Source organism: Phialemonium atrogriseum (assembly GCF_030411735.1).
Source record: "Phialemonium atrogriseum strain 8032-3 unplaced genomic scaffold QBC33scaffold_26, whole genome shotgun sequence".
In the NCBI taxonomy this organism is placed as follows: Eukaryota; Fungi; Ascomycota; class Sordariomycetes; order Cephalothecales; family Cephalothecaceae; genus Phialemonium; species Phialemonium atrogriseum.
Genome location: NW_026848163.1, coordinates 356,087 through 368,788, shown reverse-complemented (window position 1 = coordinate 368,788; position 12,702 = coordinate 356,087). Strand labels below are relative to the sequence as shown.

The window sequence follows — 12,702 nt, the reverse complement described above, 5'->3', positions numbered from 1 at the left end:
ACCTAATGGTAACAAGACCTAACTAATGGTAACAAGACCTAACTAATGGTAACAAGACCTAACTAATGGTAACAAGACCTAACTAATGGTAACAAGACCTAACTAATGGTAACAAGACCTTTCTAACGCTGGCCCACGCTGTAAAATCCGGCACCGTGGAGGACAAATCCAGCCCACGAGATGGGCTCCTCCTCGTCCTTCTTGATTGCTAGAATGGCCTCCCGTGTCGCTCTCGCCACATTCAATACGCCCACAAAGTGTGCATCGTCTCGACGAACCTCATCTATCTGCTTCACCAGAGACTCGTAGAACAGGGCCGTGAACATTCTCCCTATGCTGCTCTCCATCGGCCACAGCGTGCCCAGAACCGACGAGGCTCCCGCACAAAACAGCGCCGTGACGAGTCCCAGTGGTTCGTCTCCGGCATTCACGTCCTGCACGCCCGAGTCGCACGCGATGGAGCACACAAAGGGTTTGTTTTCCCTCAAATTCATGGCGAATATGTCAGAGACGTTGAGCCTGGACGACCCGTCTAGAAGCGTCGAGAGCAGGTCACGATGGCCCGGCTCTGGGTTGCTCTGTGGAGGTTGCACTGGCTCTTCAGCCTGCTCCAACGACCTGGGGAGCGAATCGTCGAGAGCAAGGGCTTTTAGAGAAACAGGAAGCTCTTCCCCGTCACTGAGAATGAAGCACTGGTTAAGCACCTCGGATGCGTCGTAGCACGCGTGGCCGTGGTAGTGCACCCACGGCGAGGACCCGAGCGCCTCTTTGAAACTAGTGGCCGTGAGCTTATGTCCCAAGATTTGCCGTGCGTGGAACTCGTTCCCCAGCTGTTCCATCTGCTCGAAGATCAACTCGCGCTCTTCTCTCCGATCGGGCTCCTCGTACGCGGCCGCGAAGACAGCGCCAGACAGCGGTTTGTCCGGCAGGCTGTTGCGGGGCTCGACGCGGCGCAGGCACTCAAGATATAGTGAGAAGCTCGACGCGTAGACGACCGGATTGCGCTGGATCAGAACCGGCTCACCGAGACCGAGCGGGATGGCGTGCAGGGGGACGGCGGCAAGTTCGGCCGGGGGCGAGAGGACGAGCAGGTCCTCGGGCTTCGACATGAACGCGAGCGCCTCGACGAGGACTGTCAGCTCCTTGAGAGGCTTCTCACTCTCGAGGGGCTTCGTGGCACCTTGAGGGAAAACTAGATTGCGGTCGATCCACGCTTGGATTTGAGAAAATCGCAGCTTCAGGCGCGCACGCGCTTGGAGGTTGCGCTCACGGCAGTCCATCGCCATCAAGCAGATCCAGCCGGAGGGCTCGACGACCCAGTGAACAAGAACCACGTTCTTGTCGGGCAAAAGCCAGCTCTTGACGTGCTCGTAGACGGCCGCGGCCTCTGCAAAGCCGAAAGTGTCGGCTGTGACAGGCGCACCGAGGAGTTTCTCGAGTGCAGGGACCGCCAAAAGCCGCCGTCGCCCCGAGGCGCTTTGGAGTGCTGTCCTCGCACGCAGCTGCTCCATTGCGGTGCTTTGTTGCATCTCCTTCAACAGCAAGTTGTCGGAGGCAAGGAGATGGCACGTCTCGGCGTCGTTGCCGAGAGCCGATATTAGGAGGTCGGACGAGGTAGGCTGTCTTGTGAGGATGCTGAACAGGGCGCGCGCGCGGCCCTTTTGTGCCCACGTCCACGCCATCGGGGCGTCTTTCCGGTCGATGTAGAAGGACGTGGCGACGGCATAAAGCATCCTCGTGAGCCCAGCCGAGACGACTTTCTGCATCCGCAGAAGCGTGGCGATGGCGTGAGATCCCAGCACGCTTCTGCGGTACATCTCGGCGGCACGTTCCGCGCCCTGGAAGTAGTGCTCGGTCTCGGCGCTGAGTTCCGGCTCCAGCTCTGGATGGCGGATGATGTACAGCTGCATGAATCTCTGGAAGGGGTGTACAGACCGCAGGAGGCTATGGTGGTCGCCAACTGCTTGGCAGAGATCACGCTGTTTGCGTAGGTATCGAATCTGGAGCGCGAGGTTGTCGTCCACTTCCTGTGCGGACAGAGATGTCGTCTTATCGAGGAACGCGGCAATGTCATATGAGAGAGCGCACACGTAGTACGCGTCGCTCCGCTGCTTAATGCATGCAGCCGGATCGTTCAAGACTCGCTCGAGTGCGTCGTTGGCCAGTCGAATGCCATCCCGTCCTCGGCCCTCCTTCGCGAGCCGCAGCAGATCCCCTACGTCAATCTTGACGCTCTGGTCGGAAGAGGCGATCATCTCCGCCAGCTGGCGGGAAGAACGGACGAGTGAGTCGTCTTCCATGACATCCGGGAAGTTCTGCCTCAGGAAGTCGAAGACGTCGCTCAGGGTCGCTCTCTTCTCTCGAAGCAAATCCTCGAAATGATTCTTGGTGTCGATTTGGATCCAGGGTTCGAGACCAGCAGCTTCCTCCAAGGCTATGTCCTTGTACATTTTCTGATACGCGGAGTAACGGTCCCAGTCCTCCTCGTCGTCCAATCGCGAGCTCTGATGGGGTTTGTATCTCCTCAGAATGGCCACTCGTGAGGTTGCAAAGGTGTGTCGAGCTCTGGAGCGCTCTCGGAGGGTAAAATTCTCGATCTTCGCAACGAGGTCGAAGTTCTTCTGAGCGTACTTGCTGGCTTCCTCGGGCTCCGTCAGCGCCGAGTAGGAGTTATACAGCCCATGGTAAACGTCAGAGAGTTGCAACGGGGTAAGTCGCTCGGAGTGGTCTTTGAGCAGTTGCTCGAACCAAAGGCGCGCCTGATCGGTAGACACTTGGTGTTTGCTCGAGTCGTACGCCTCCAAGATATCGAGGCGCATGACGTTGAACTCGTCGTGGACCTCTCTCAGCTGATCGCACAGTTTCTCTTTCAACGGAGAGAACTGGGCCAAAAGGCTCGTGTCATTCACAACAATACGAAGGGCGTGGTTTGTCGCGAGGTAGTAAAAGTGATGATTCCCTTTCTGGAGGAACCTGTCGGCCAGAGACAGCGTCTGCGCCAGGCAATCAGCCGGGCCGTGCCTTTTGAGCTGGAAGAGACGTATCTGGTGGAACTCGCATATCATCTGACCGGTCTGATTCTGATCCTCTGAAAACAAGGCCAGTGATTCATCCAGAGACAGAGCCCCCAACTCGGAGTTTTCGGTGGCCTGCCACCCCGCTATGTTGATGAGAGCGCTGGCTTTGTGTGTCACGCAGTCGGCGGGAAGGCTATGGAGGTAGTCGCTATAAAAGACGATGGCCGCGGGAACACTCCCAAGGTGCTTGGTCATGTCGGGGGTGAAGGTGAAAAATGCTTCCAGAGTTGTCTTCCCATGGCTCTTTAGATATCGAGTTATGCGTTTGTACCTTTTGATGTACCTTTCGTTGAATTCGTTCCAAGATTTCCACCCCATCATAGTAAGCATACAACGAGCATCCATGACAATGTATTCCAGCCAAAGCTATTATGAATTTGATATTAGCGCATCTGTACAAGTGGAGGAACACATAGGGTCTTCACACCCGAGCATCGCCAATGGTAGTTTGACTCGGCTGGCCTTCTGCAGACGGCGAGTCAGGTTGATTGAGGAACTCCGATTCGGAATGGACGCGGGCGGTATCGACGTCGTGATTCGTAGGACCCTCTTGTTGGCTGTGATCTGCATGACGGCCATTAGCACGCTAGGTAATTCCCTAAATACCTATACAAGGGTGACTGAGCTACGGACGGCATACCTGGGTTCATATAAATGCTCTCCACATCCGTGAGTAGCTGAATCAGGCCCGCGAACTCGAAAGTTCGGTGTATGTTGATGATACCTGATAGCAGTGCTAAGCTCACGGTTTGTTCATGAAACAACCACCTTCCTTCCTTCATAGCGTCATGGAAACGGGTCGCCTTGATTGCCTTGTCGGCCAGCCGGTAATCCTGGTCTTCCAAGTACGCTATTGCGGCAGCAATGGCAACGACTGGGCATGCTTTCAGTGAAGCATCTAAGGAGGAGATATATTCGTGGGTGCCTTTGGGGTCTAGCCGCCATATGAGACGGTGGATCTCGGCCTCTGCCGCCTGAGGACTCGGATTTATAGTGATAGGAGAACTCGTCATTCTGGCTGCCCGGTGATAGCTCCTCGAGAATTTCTGATTATCTAGAATTCTGAGTCGTGTGAGATGACTGAGATACAGTTAAAAGGCATATACTAGATACATATGTGATTCTGGGACTTCTCGGGGTGAGGGTATAGGGGGAGGAGCGGGGAAGGAGAGAGGCGCGGGGCGGTCAATATTGGCCCCCCCCCCCGAGCACAAGCGGCTTGGATGTTCATTCGCTCCGGCGAAACGGGCGTCTCAGCTGAATCTCACTAACCTACTCCGGACTCCCGGCCTACCCCTCCTTGCTGCATAAGATGGCTCACACGACCTCAGACAGTTGCAACGTTTTTACGAAGCCGACTTTGAAACCGACGCTCGAAGCAGTACGTCACTACCAGCAACTCCCATCTCTTTCTCCCTCAGTGCATCTCCGTTAAAGGACACTCTCTTCTATCTTTCAGTTCTTGGAATACATTATATACGTGGGCCAACGCCATGGCCTCTCCAATGACCGATCCCGGCCATGAGGTGCCGCCGAACACCGTCTTCGAGACTGAATTTGAGCTTGATCCTAAGGCTGGAAGCACCCTTTCGAAAACGATTCGTCACCAGGAAAGAGAGGTAAACCGAGTGAAGATCACGTCTGACCGAATCCGCAACACAAGCTTCCGCGCCGAGTTGGCCAAAGTGCAATACGGCACATACAACTGCCAGCAAGCAGATGGCACATACAAGCCTGAGCCGGCAGCGCTGCTGATTTTCAACTTCCGCTTTCACTTCAGAAGTGAAAATCGAGACCGATTCACGTCGGTGAAGATCGAAGTGGAATTCAAGGAGACGCTGAACACGAAGCTCGAGAGGCCGCCGGACAGAAATCCGAATAACGACCCACAAGTCAGGTTTGTCGCGCCGCACCAGATTTGTGGAACTCCGACTGAGGTCGACGTCAAGAAGAGCTGGAAATTCGAGGGCCAGCTGGGGTATCAGGTTCCTGCCGGTCCTAGCCTCAGTGCCACCCCGTCTGTCCAGACTGAAGCGTCCTTCCAGAGGCACCACCGGATGTGGATCAAGGGCGACACGGATGGTGATAATGATCATCGTTGGGACAATAAGGCCGTGTGGGTCATGCAGGAGAACCGGATGCAAGGCAGTGGAGTACTTTCCAGCTTCCCAGGAGCAGTTGTCATCGTCCTACCGAAGTCACCGGAACATCTTGTCAAGGCCAGGGTGACTGTGGTGCCCCATCTTGCCTTCTCGCTGAATCCGCTCAGGTTGAAGCAGAAGCGTGATGACCCAATCCTATTAGATAGAAAGACGTCGTGGGGTCCCGAATACGAGCCAGGGAAGGATTTCAGCGACCCAGACTATCCTTGGAGTAGCATCATCAAGATACCAACCGAGTACCAGGTACGTCGGACTCTTACGTATTGCATAAACCTCTGCTAATTAACGATCCGATTCTAAATAGGACATTCTGCATACTTAGACATAGGGAGACAGCCAGCTTAGCATAAAGCTTAGTCTAACAAAACGAGAGCTTTGGAACAAAAGTTAGGCTTTAATTATATGCTACGTCCTCGAAAATAATTAGTTAAATTTGCGCTGCTTACCATTAGCAACCTTACCAACAGCTATACGTGGGTAGAGCTGCTAGCAGCGTGCAGCTGTTGCGGCCAAGCAGGAGGGAGCAGCACCTAGGTAATCTGTTACGACACAGCAATACCTACCTACCTAAGATACCTAGACAACCAGGCCTACAGATACTAGTTATTTCCACCTTTACTTGATATTCTCTTCTCCCAATATCGGATGAGCATGTTTAAATGGATGCGGGCCCTCGCGCCTGCGACAAAGTACCCGAAGCTGCTACCAATGTAGGCATAACCACCTTGGATTGTACAGTCAGTCTAAGCTAACACATGGTATCAAGGTAGAAAGCGCAAGGTCAAGTGTCAGCTCACCGATGAGAACGTCGAAACTTGCGCTGAATGCGTAAAGAGTGGGACGCAGTGCACTCTTCAACCGCCTGAGACGGAGCTAAGTAGCGGAAGCTCACCCGCTCATGTCGATAAGCAGGAATATGAATCAAGACTAGAGCGTGTTGAATCTCTCTTGAAAAAGCTGGTTGAGGCCCAAGAACGATCCCAATGTCCATCCGAATCCGAGCCTACCGTTCCCGCTTCTTTTTGGGACGATTTTGTAAGTTCTGTCAAGCAAGGTTCAACGTGAAGGTCCAATTACTTAGACAATATCAGTTTGTTCATTCGCCAGCCGATGGAACTCTTCCTCTCGTCGACGACCATGGCCCTATCATGCCCCAACCGCCGGATACGCCAGATGCCAAGCAGTCACTTGTGGTCCTTCTGCCGTCTACACAGGATGCAGTTACCATAGTCGCAAACACTACTGCTTGACTCTGGGGGGCGGAAAATCGAAATTGCTGCCATTTCGAGAGGCAGTGCAATGCATGTCGCTAAAACATGACTATTATTTGCGCTATACATGCAACAACTCCCTGCGAATTTCGATGTGCAATTTCTAGAATCTCAAAGCGTCGAAAGGGCCATTGAATTGGTTGTCGAGCGAGTCAAGTTATTCGTCCTATCCCACGAAGACGAAGCTTGCTCGTTGGATGGTCTAGAATGCTTGATTCTGCTAAGCTTGATTCAACTTGACGACGGTGCAATTCCTCCTGGCTTCACGATGAAAGTCTCCCATATGGTGGCATGACTCTCTGCGAATGCGAGAGCTCTGGTCTCAAGCAAGCCCTGAGACGATGTTAGATGTGGAAACCCCACAATGGATTGGACCACACCTTGATCTTGCGCGGTTTGTCTAGAAACCACAGCTTCTCTTCTTGGTTCTGACGTACAAATTTGCCGCTTAAATGGACATATCTAAATCCGGGCCTGCTGGGTTTTGTTTCCAATACTCGTGCCATGCTTTCCAAGAAGGCAAGGGACACTCCAGGTCAGCAGTGAGGCTCCCAGTGTTCGTTCCCATGGCCCTTTAGACACCCAATTAGTAAATAAAGAGTACGTAGGTTTGGCTGGAATGACCCGTCTCCATCTCTTTGTCAAGCGTACCAAATCATGGCAGCGGCATCTGCATGCGCCTGCAATACCTCTTCTGACCATATTGCGAAGTCCTTGACCAAGACACACTCAAGCTTCGGATGGTCAGATACGTCGGCGGGCAGATCCCGACGGACAAAACGCGACGACACTCGAGATGCTTGGATGGGCGAGACATTGAATGAGGGCTTCGCCTCCAATCATTCCGCTCGCGCCAACGATGAGGATTTTCATGGCGACGGAAATAGCGGGGTTGATGAACGTGCGTCCAATGTTAAAGACGATTCAAAATTCAAGACAAGTTTCCATTACATTTTGATTCGGGAACCTTGGAGGATGGTCTTGGCAGGAGTTTGAGGACCCAATTGCTGTCGGCCGAGTCGGCCGAGAAGGATTGGATCCTCCCGTCATATTCATCACCACCTGAACAAGGGGAAATCAGAATAAGCCAAAAAGCCAGAATGAGCTATTGTGCTCTTGTAGCTTAAGTAATAGCTGCTAGTTACTCTGAAACTCCCTTATTACAATGTCCAGCAGGTTTGATTTCGAAGTTGCGCCAGTTCTGGCTGTCTTTGCAAATCGAAGCGCAGATCGCATTAAGGCCCTTTCCTAATGCGGATCCGTAGGATTGTTTCAAGCAAGGAGGCGCCCCTGTTAACGTGGCACTGGAGGATCCGAGCTCCCGGACTCAATTTATAATTCGGGCTGCGCCGATCAGGCGCATCAACGACTAGCGCAAATCTCGGGTAAAATCCAGGGGCCCTTTGGGTCATATAATAATAATGTTGTTTCTGCCTAGGACGCTGCCTGTCAGACGCGAGGGTATTTTTATTTTTTTGTCCCATTCAACTACGTCATCTGTTTGATGGCAAATTTTGGCGACATGCGCGGCTCTTTCCTTGTGTTACTGATTGGGTTACTTGGGCTCTGTCACAGTAAGTCCAGATCGAGGAAAAGTGCACCTTTCTTGAAGTCTACCTACCCTAACCATCTCAATAGGAAGCCTAGCAGATGACTGCACAAATGTCACCATCGCCAATGCAGCTGATGCAGAAGCGGTGCGCAAGAGTTGTCCAGTGATCCAGGGCGACCTGACCTTCATGGGCGCTATCTCCGAGAGCATAAACCTCGACGGCGTAGAAACTGTCCTGGGAGGCATTCTCCACGACGGGGCCTGCGGGCGCACCGACGACGAGTGTCCCCATGTTCAGCCATTCACCATCTCGAGCTCCACGCTCACGACAGTCAATCAGACGATAGATTTCCGGTATTTTCCGGGCCTGGAGAAGCTGATCCTGCCAAACCTTACTACGGTAAACTCGGGCCTTATGCTCAGGCGATTGCACGACCTCACGCACTTGGACATTACCGGGCTTTCGTACGTTGGATGGGTCTTGCTGGAGACGACGAGTCTCAAGACCCTGCTTCTCGATGGCTTGAAGGGTTTTACTGGGACAGGAAGCAACGGATATGTAGCGCTCTGGGATGCAGGTCAAGTCGAATCCGTCGACGGTTTCTTCAAGAATCCCATTGATCCCGTTTTCTATCCGGAGACCTCCCAAGATTCGAGCTTGTCGACGAATGCCGCAGTAATTCCCAACATCCGAAAGATTACCATTGGTTGGACCAGGATTCCAAAGCTTAGTCTCTCCGGGCAGAACCTAACCGTTGTTCTTGGAGGGCCGTCGACCAAATCCATGGAGATCGATATGTTTGAGGTTGGGGATGGTGTCGTCGATTTGCAACGCAGTCCAGAGTTGAAGAATCTGACACTCACGACATTTTCGATGGACAATAACCGCAACATGACGCATCTGAAGGCCGATTTCGATCAGGTCGCCAACTTTGCCGTCTACGGGTATCCCTCGCTACGCACTCTCGAGCTCCCGCCGCAAGCAGTCAACTGGGCGAACCTGAGCATGCGCCTGACCCAGGACCCGTCTGGGCCCTTGAATTTCAGCTCCGAATACACGGTCGACGCCTCGGGTCAGAAACAGAGGACGTGGTACTGGCCGGAAAAGGACATGAGAGAAGTCGTCGTCCATGGAAACATTGCCACAGATTTCTTGTAAGCCACATCCCAAACCCCAAACATCACACGTTTGTACCATCGCCTAACCACTGATCTTTTTCTTTCCCCCAATCACAGCCAATCTTTCCTCGAGTACCGAATCGAGAGCAAAGACCCATCGAGCCGACCGCGAGTTCTCGAGACATTCGACATCCGGAGCGACTCTCCAAGGCTCAAGCTCAACTGCTCCGTTTTCGACGAGCTGCAGAATAAGACGGGCGTTTTGCCGGCTAACTACTCGTGTTCCTATAAATCGGCGGCGGCCCTGGCTCAAGGCTATGTGATGCGGCAGCCCTGGCAATTTGGACTGCTGGCCTTGGGGCTATCTATATCGTTTCTGTGACCGGACAGACTGAGTTACTATCCTAATTATCCCGTTAATCTATAGGTGCCTACCTAGTTCTATATCATATCATTCTAGAGTTTATTTCGCAAACCCCAAGAGTCTATGATCCAACTGTGCCGTCACTCAGCTACAACAGCATGAGCGGAGCCAAGATCGGCGTAGTCACCCAGGCAAATGGAACCGCGCAGAGGGAATTGGCGAAATTTGGGAGATAGATCCGCCATTGAGGAGTGGGTGGCCGTACTTATCTACGCGCCCAGCTCCGCTGTAGAGTCGCTGCTTGCCGTCAAAGCGGGTTGGACCACCGAATTCGGCACCTTTGCCTCACTCGCTGCCTGTATTTCGGCACATCTCTGCTCCGAAATCGCACGGAACAGTGCCATGTCACTCGGTTTAGACGGGTTCAGAGGCACTTCCGGGTGCGCGCCCAGCCAGAGCACCTCGCTCAGTTTGAGATGCAGCCTCTTCCATCGCTTCCGTCCGATATGCTGTCCCATGACGCTGTCAAATGTGTCCAGATGATCTTCCACCCACTGCACCTCGGTTGTCGAGAATATCCTCCCCAGTCGTAGATTATGCGAGATTAACTGCTCCATCATGTTGTCCCACGCCTTGTCGTCCATTTGTTCTCGAAGTTGCGCCATCGACCAACTTTTTGACGGATCCCGTGGCGGTCGAGGGTTCTCCTTGAACTGGTACTCTTCGTCAAGACAATGCTTCGTTCTCGCGTCAAGATCCCGCTCAACTCTAGATAATTTCGATTAGCAAGAATTGCGACATGCCACAGAGCCTGTTCGGGGCCCTACAGCTTCTCCCCAGTCCACTTGTACATCAGGACAGGAATTCTTTCCAGATCAGGAGTCACGCCAGGCGGCCCACTGTCAAGGAGAAAGCGGACCTTCTCTCCGTCAGCTTCCCAACAGCCCCGTGTTCGAATGGTTTCTCTCTGCCAGTCCATGTCGCGGCCCCATTGGTGTTGACAGATGATGTTGGCCATCGTCCTTGCTCGCTGCATTGGAGGACCGGGAACCTTGTGTGATGCACAGCGCACAACGATCCGAACGACGTTGGCTACCGTTGCATCCGTTACTGGGCCAGGTGAATTATCATTTCGACAGGTTGAGATGTCGGACTGGCCAAGGTCCTCAGCACACAGGTGTTCGTTGGTTGGTTGGGTAGTGCCGGTATCCATCCTGTTTCAAACAACTGTTAGCCACGAAACTCGGGCACATGAGCAGAGCCATGGCATACTTGAACCACCAGATCCTGATGACGCACGAGGGTTATTTCTGGATCCAAATCTCCCTCCCACCTTTCTCTTGTAGTACCTTGTTGCCAAGCCAGTGCTCCGTTGTTGTCTTCGCCCACTTCACTGTTCTCGCCCTCTTCACTAACTCTAATTTGTCCCGAGGTAGGTGGGGCGATATAAGCATACCCTTGACATACAGTCTTTTTAAACTCAGTGTGGTGTCGGGCGTCGTATACCATGCCCGGTTTGCTGTGGAGAAACCAGGATACGAGACGGTGTGGTGTTGGTCAAGGCATCCATTGCAGATCACATGACTACTTGAAATGCATAGTTCAACACAACCCCTGAATCAACATACCGAAACTGTACAGTGATGGGTTGAGCAGTTCACAGCCCTTTTCCTGCAAATATTATATCAAGATGGTTAATCTGCAATGCAAGCTGCATAATGAAGACCATTGGATTTCATTCTCCTTATTGCAGGATGCCAGTGAGTGTCATACCAGAGCCTTCCCCTTGAAGCCTTTCCCCTTGACGCCTTTGCCAAAGTGCAACACACAGATGCTGGACCATTGCCAAGAGATAACAACAAAAGGCTGACTAAAGAGATCTGCCTCCCATCTTGTCTGTGACAACATTGGCAAGGACAAGCTGAACAGTTGCCCACAATAGCCAGAGAAGGGCTGGCCAGTTGGCAGTCCACATTTCCTTGCCCAGTAATCTCAGGAAAGATTCCCCGAAAATGAACTCCAGAGAGTCAAAGATAGGCAACATTTCCACACAATACCCAGCAAACAATCCCCAGAACACCCATGTAAGTACCTGGGGCTTTGTGATGCCCAACCATGTGGTCCCAATGTCGGCTAGCTTGAAGGATCTTGGGAATGCGTAATCTAGTAATGGTAAGCCTTTGTAGGGGTCGGGGGAATCTGGGAAGAACGTATCGCAGCCTACCTCCCATAGACCACCACCAACAGGTTTCGCCGACAGCCGCCCTGTAAGTACAAATCCAGTCAGCCAGATCCTAGGCTTGTCTCGGCTTGTCTTGGTAGAGACAATAGAGTACAGGCATGTAAAGCTGGGGAGACGGATCTAGGGTACCAAGTCTCCCCAAAAATACAGGAACTGTGGGGAGAGTGGGGGTGGGAGTGAGACCTGGGTGATGATAGGTGTGAGGGTGGGGGTGACTTGGTACATACAGAGAATCGCCAATGAGTCTTCCATTGTGCCACTCAGCCAGACACCACTGGAGATCAAGCTCAGGCCAGTCACCAGTAGCCCATTCAATCTCCTTGATGGCTGGTTTAACCTTGTCCATCTGGGAAGTCAAGTCGTAGAGATCAAAGCCAAGATCCTCTGTGTCAGGCACTCCATGCTCCATGTCGATTCTCATCCAGGCCAGGGTGGCTTGTTCAAGGTCGATCATGGTGGGCCTTGTAGCCCGGCTGACCCAGATGATGGTGCACGAGTTAGTGCAGGTGAATGGACAGGCAGTGACTTTAGAGCCATTGGCAGCTGCAAAACCAAGGTAGCAGTCTGCGAAGGAAGTTCCAGCCAGGAGCATAACCATGACCATAATGATGATGCAGATGGAGGAACACATGGTGGGAAAGAAAGAGGTGGTACCGTGCAGCAGACGGGCCATGGTCGATGGTTGGAAATATCGGCGTAAACGTGATTGCTAGGGTAGGTTTGGGATTCGAGGTGGTGCTGGAGAGGGTGCAGTGTTGGCCTATAACGATGAGCGCCGTGAGGTTTGTGGAGTGAACGAAGTCAGTCAGTCTATCTCGGCCTGTAGGAGTAGGAAGCCAGGAGAGAGACAAAGGAGGAAATATCTCGGCGAGGCAAGGGGCAAAATATACCTGAACGAGTGCCCAGATAATTTGA

General features: G+C 52.7%; 5 protein-coding genes across 5 annotated transcripts; 2 read left to right on the top strand and 3 right to left on the bottom strand.

Annotated features, from left to right (window-relative positions):
- Positions 1 to 122: 122 nt before the first annotated feature.
- On the bottom strand, positions 123 to 4,179 carry QBC33DRAFT_622395 (CHAT domain-containing protein; the record flags this gene model as incomplete). Its single annotated transcript, XM_060432837.1, has 4 exons — positions 3,718 to 4,179; positions 3,505 to 3,641; positions 3,410 to 3,443; positions 123 to 3,295 (listed from the first exon to the last, which is right to left on the bottom strand). The coding sequence occupies exons 1-4, from the start codon at positions 4,088 to 4,090 to the stop codon at positions 123 to 125; spliced, it is 3,717 nt and encodes a 1,238-aa protein (XP_060280371.1). The 5' UTR covers positions 4,091 to 4,179.
- Positions 4,180 to 4,419: 240 nt separating this feature from the next.
- On the top strand, positions 4,420 to 5,646 carry QBC33DRAFT_548237 (uncharacterized protein). The gene is made up of 2 exons (XM_060428816.1): positions 4,420 to 5,482; positions 5,544 to 5,646. The coding sequence occupies exons 1-2, from the start codon at positions 4,571 to 4,573 to the stop codon at positions 5,559 to 5,561; spliced, it is 930 nt and encodes a 309-aa protein (XP_060280370.1). The 5' UTR covers positions 4,420 to 4,570; the 3' UTR covers positions 5,562 to 5,646.
- A 1,029-nt stretch (positions 5,647 to 6,675) lies between these two features.
- Positions 6,676 to 7,243, bottom strand: QBC33DRAFT_548236 (uncharacterized protein). The gene is made up of 3 exons (XM_060428815.1): positions 7,162 to 7,243; positions 6,891 to 7,082; positions 6,676 to 6,843 (listed from the first exon to the last, which is right to left on the bottom strand). Exons 2-3 carry the CDS (start codon positions 7,014 to 7,016, stop codon positions 6,742 to 6,744), a joined length of 228 nt encoding a protein of 75 aa, XP_060280369.1. The 5' UTR covers positions 7,017 to 7,082; positions 7,162 to 7,243; the 3' UTR covers positions 6,676 to 6,741.
- Positions 7,244 to 7,888: 645 nt separating this feature from the next.
- QBC33DRAFT_548232 (uncharacterized protein) lies at positions 7,889 to 9,765 on the top strand. Its single transcript, XM_060428814.1, has 3 exons — positions 7,889 to 8,084; positions 8,149 to 9,217; positions 9,299 to 9,765. Exons 1-3 carry the CDS (start codon positions 8,015 to 8,017, stop codon positions 9,561 to 9,563), a joined length of 1,404 nt encoding a protein of 467 aa, XP_060280368.1. The 5' UTR covers positions 7,889 to 8,014; the 3' UTR covers positions 9,564 to 9,765.
- QBC33DRAFT_548231 (uncharacterized protein) lies at positions 9,439 to 11,058 on the bottom strand. Its single transcript, XM_060428813.1, has 3 exons — positions 10,818 to 11,058; positions 10,373 to 10,759; positions 9,439 to 10,313 (listed from the first exon to the last, which is right to left on the bottom strand). The coding sequence occupies exons 2-3, from the start codon at positions 10,756 to 10,758 to the stop codon at positions 9,815 to 9,817; spliced, it is 885 nt and encodes a 294-aa protein (XP_060280367.1). The 5' UTR covers position 10,759; positions 10,818 to 11,058; the 3' UTR covers positions 9,439 to 9,814.
- Between the last annotated feature and the right edge of the window lie 1,644 nt (positions 11,059 to 12,702).

Coding starts and splice junctions, on each gene's coding strand:
- QBC33DRAFT_548237 (XM_060428816.1), top strand. CDS start 4,571: ATGGCCTCTCCAATGACCGATCCCGGCCATGAGGTGCCGCCGAACACC.
- QBC33DRAFT_548236 (XM_060428815.1), bottom strand. CDS start 7,016: ATGGCACGAGTATTGGAAACAAAACCCAGCAGGCCCGGATTTAGATAT. Junction 6,844..6,890: donor ACAAACCGCGCAAGATCAAG/GTGTGGTCCAAT, acceptor ACATCGTCTCAG/GGCTTGCTTGAGACCAGAGC.
- QBC33DRAFT_548232 (XM_060428814.1), top strand. CDS start 8,015: ATGGCAAATTTTGGCGACATGCGCGGCTCTTTCCTTGTGTTACTGATT. Junction 8,085..8,148: donor GTTACTTGGGCTCTGTCACA/GTAAGTCCAGAT, acceptor CCATCTCAATAG/GAAGCCTAGCAGATGACTGC. Junction 9,218..9,298: donor AACATTGCCACAGATTTCTT/GTAAGCCACATC, acceptor CCCCAATCACAG/CCAATCTTTCCTCGAGTACC.
- QBC33DRAFT_548231 (XM_060428813.1), bottom strand. CDS start 10,758: ATGGATACCGGCACTACCCAACCAACCAACGAACACCTGTGTGCTGAG. Junction 10,314..10,372: donor AAGTGGACTGGGGAGAAGCT/GTAGGGCCCCGA, acceptor GAAATTATCTAG/AGTTGAGCGGGATCTTGACG.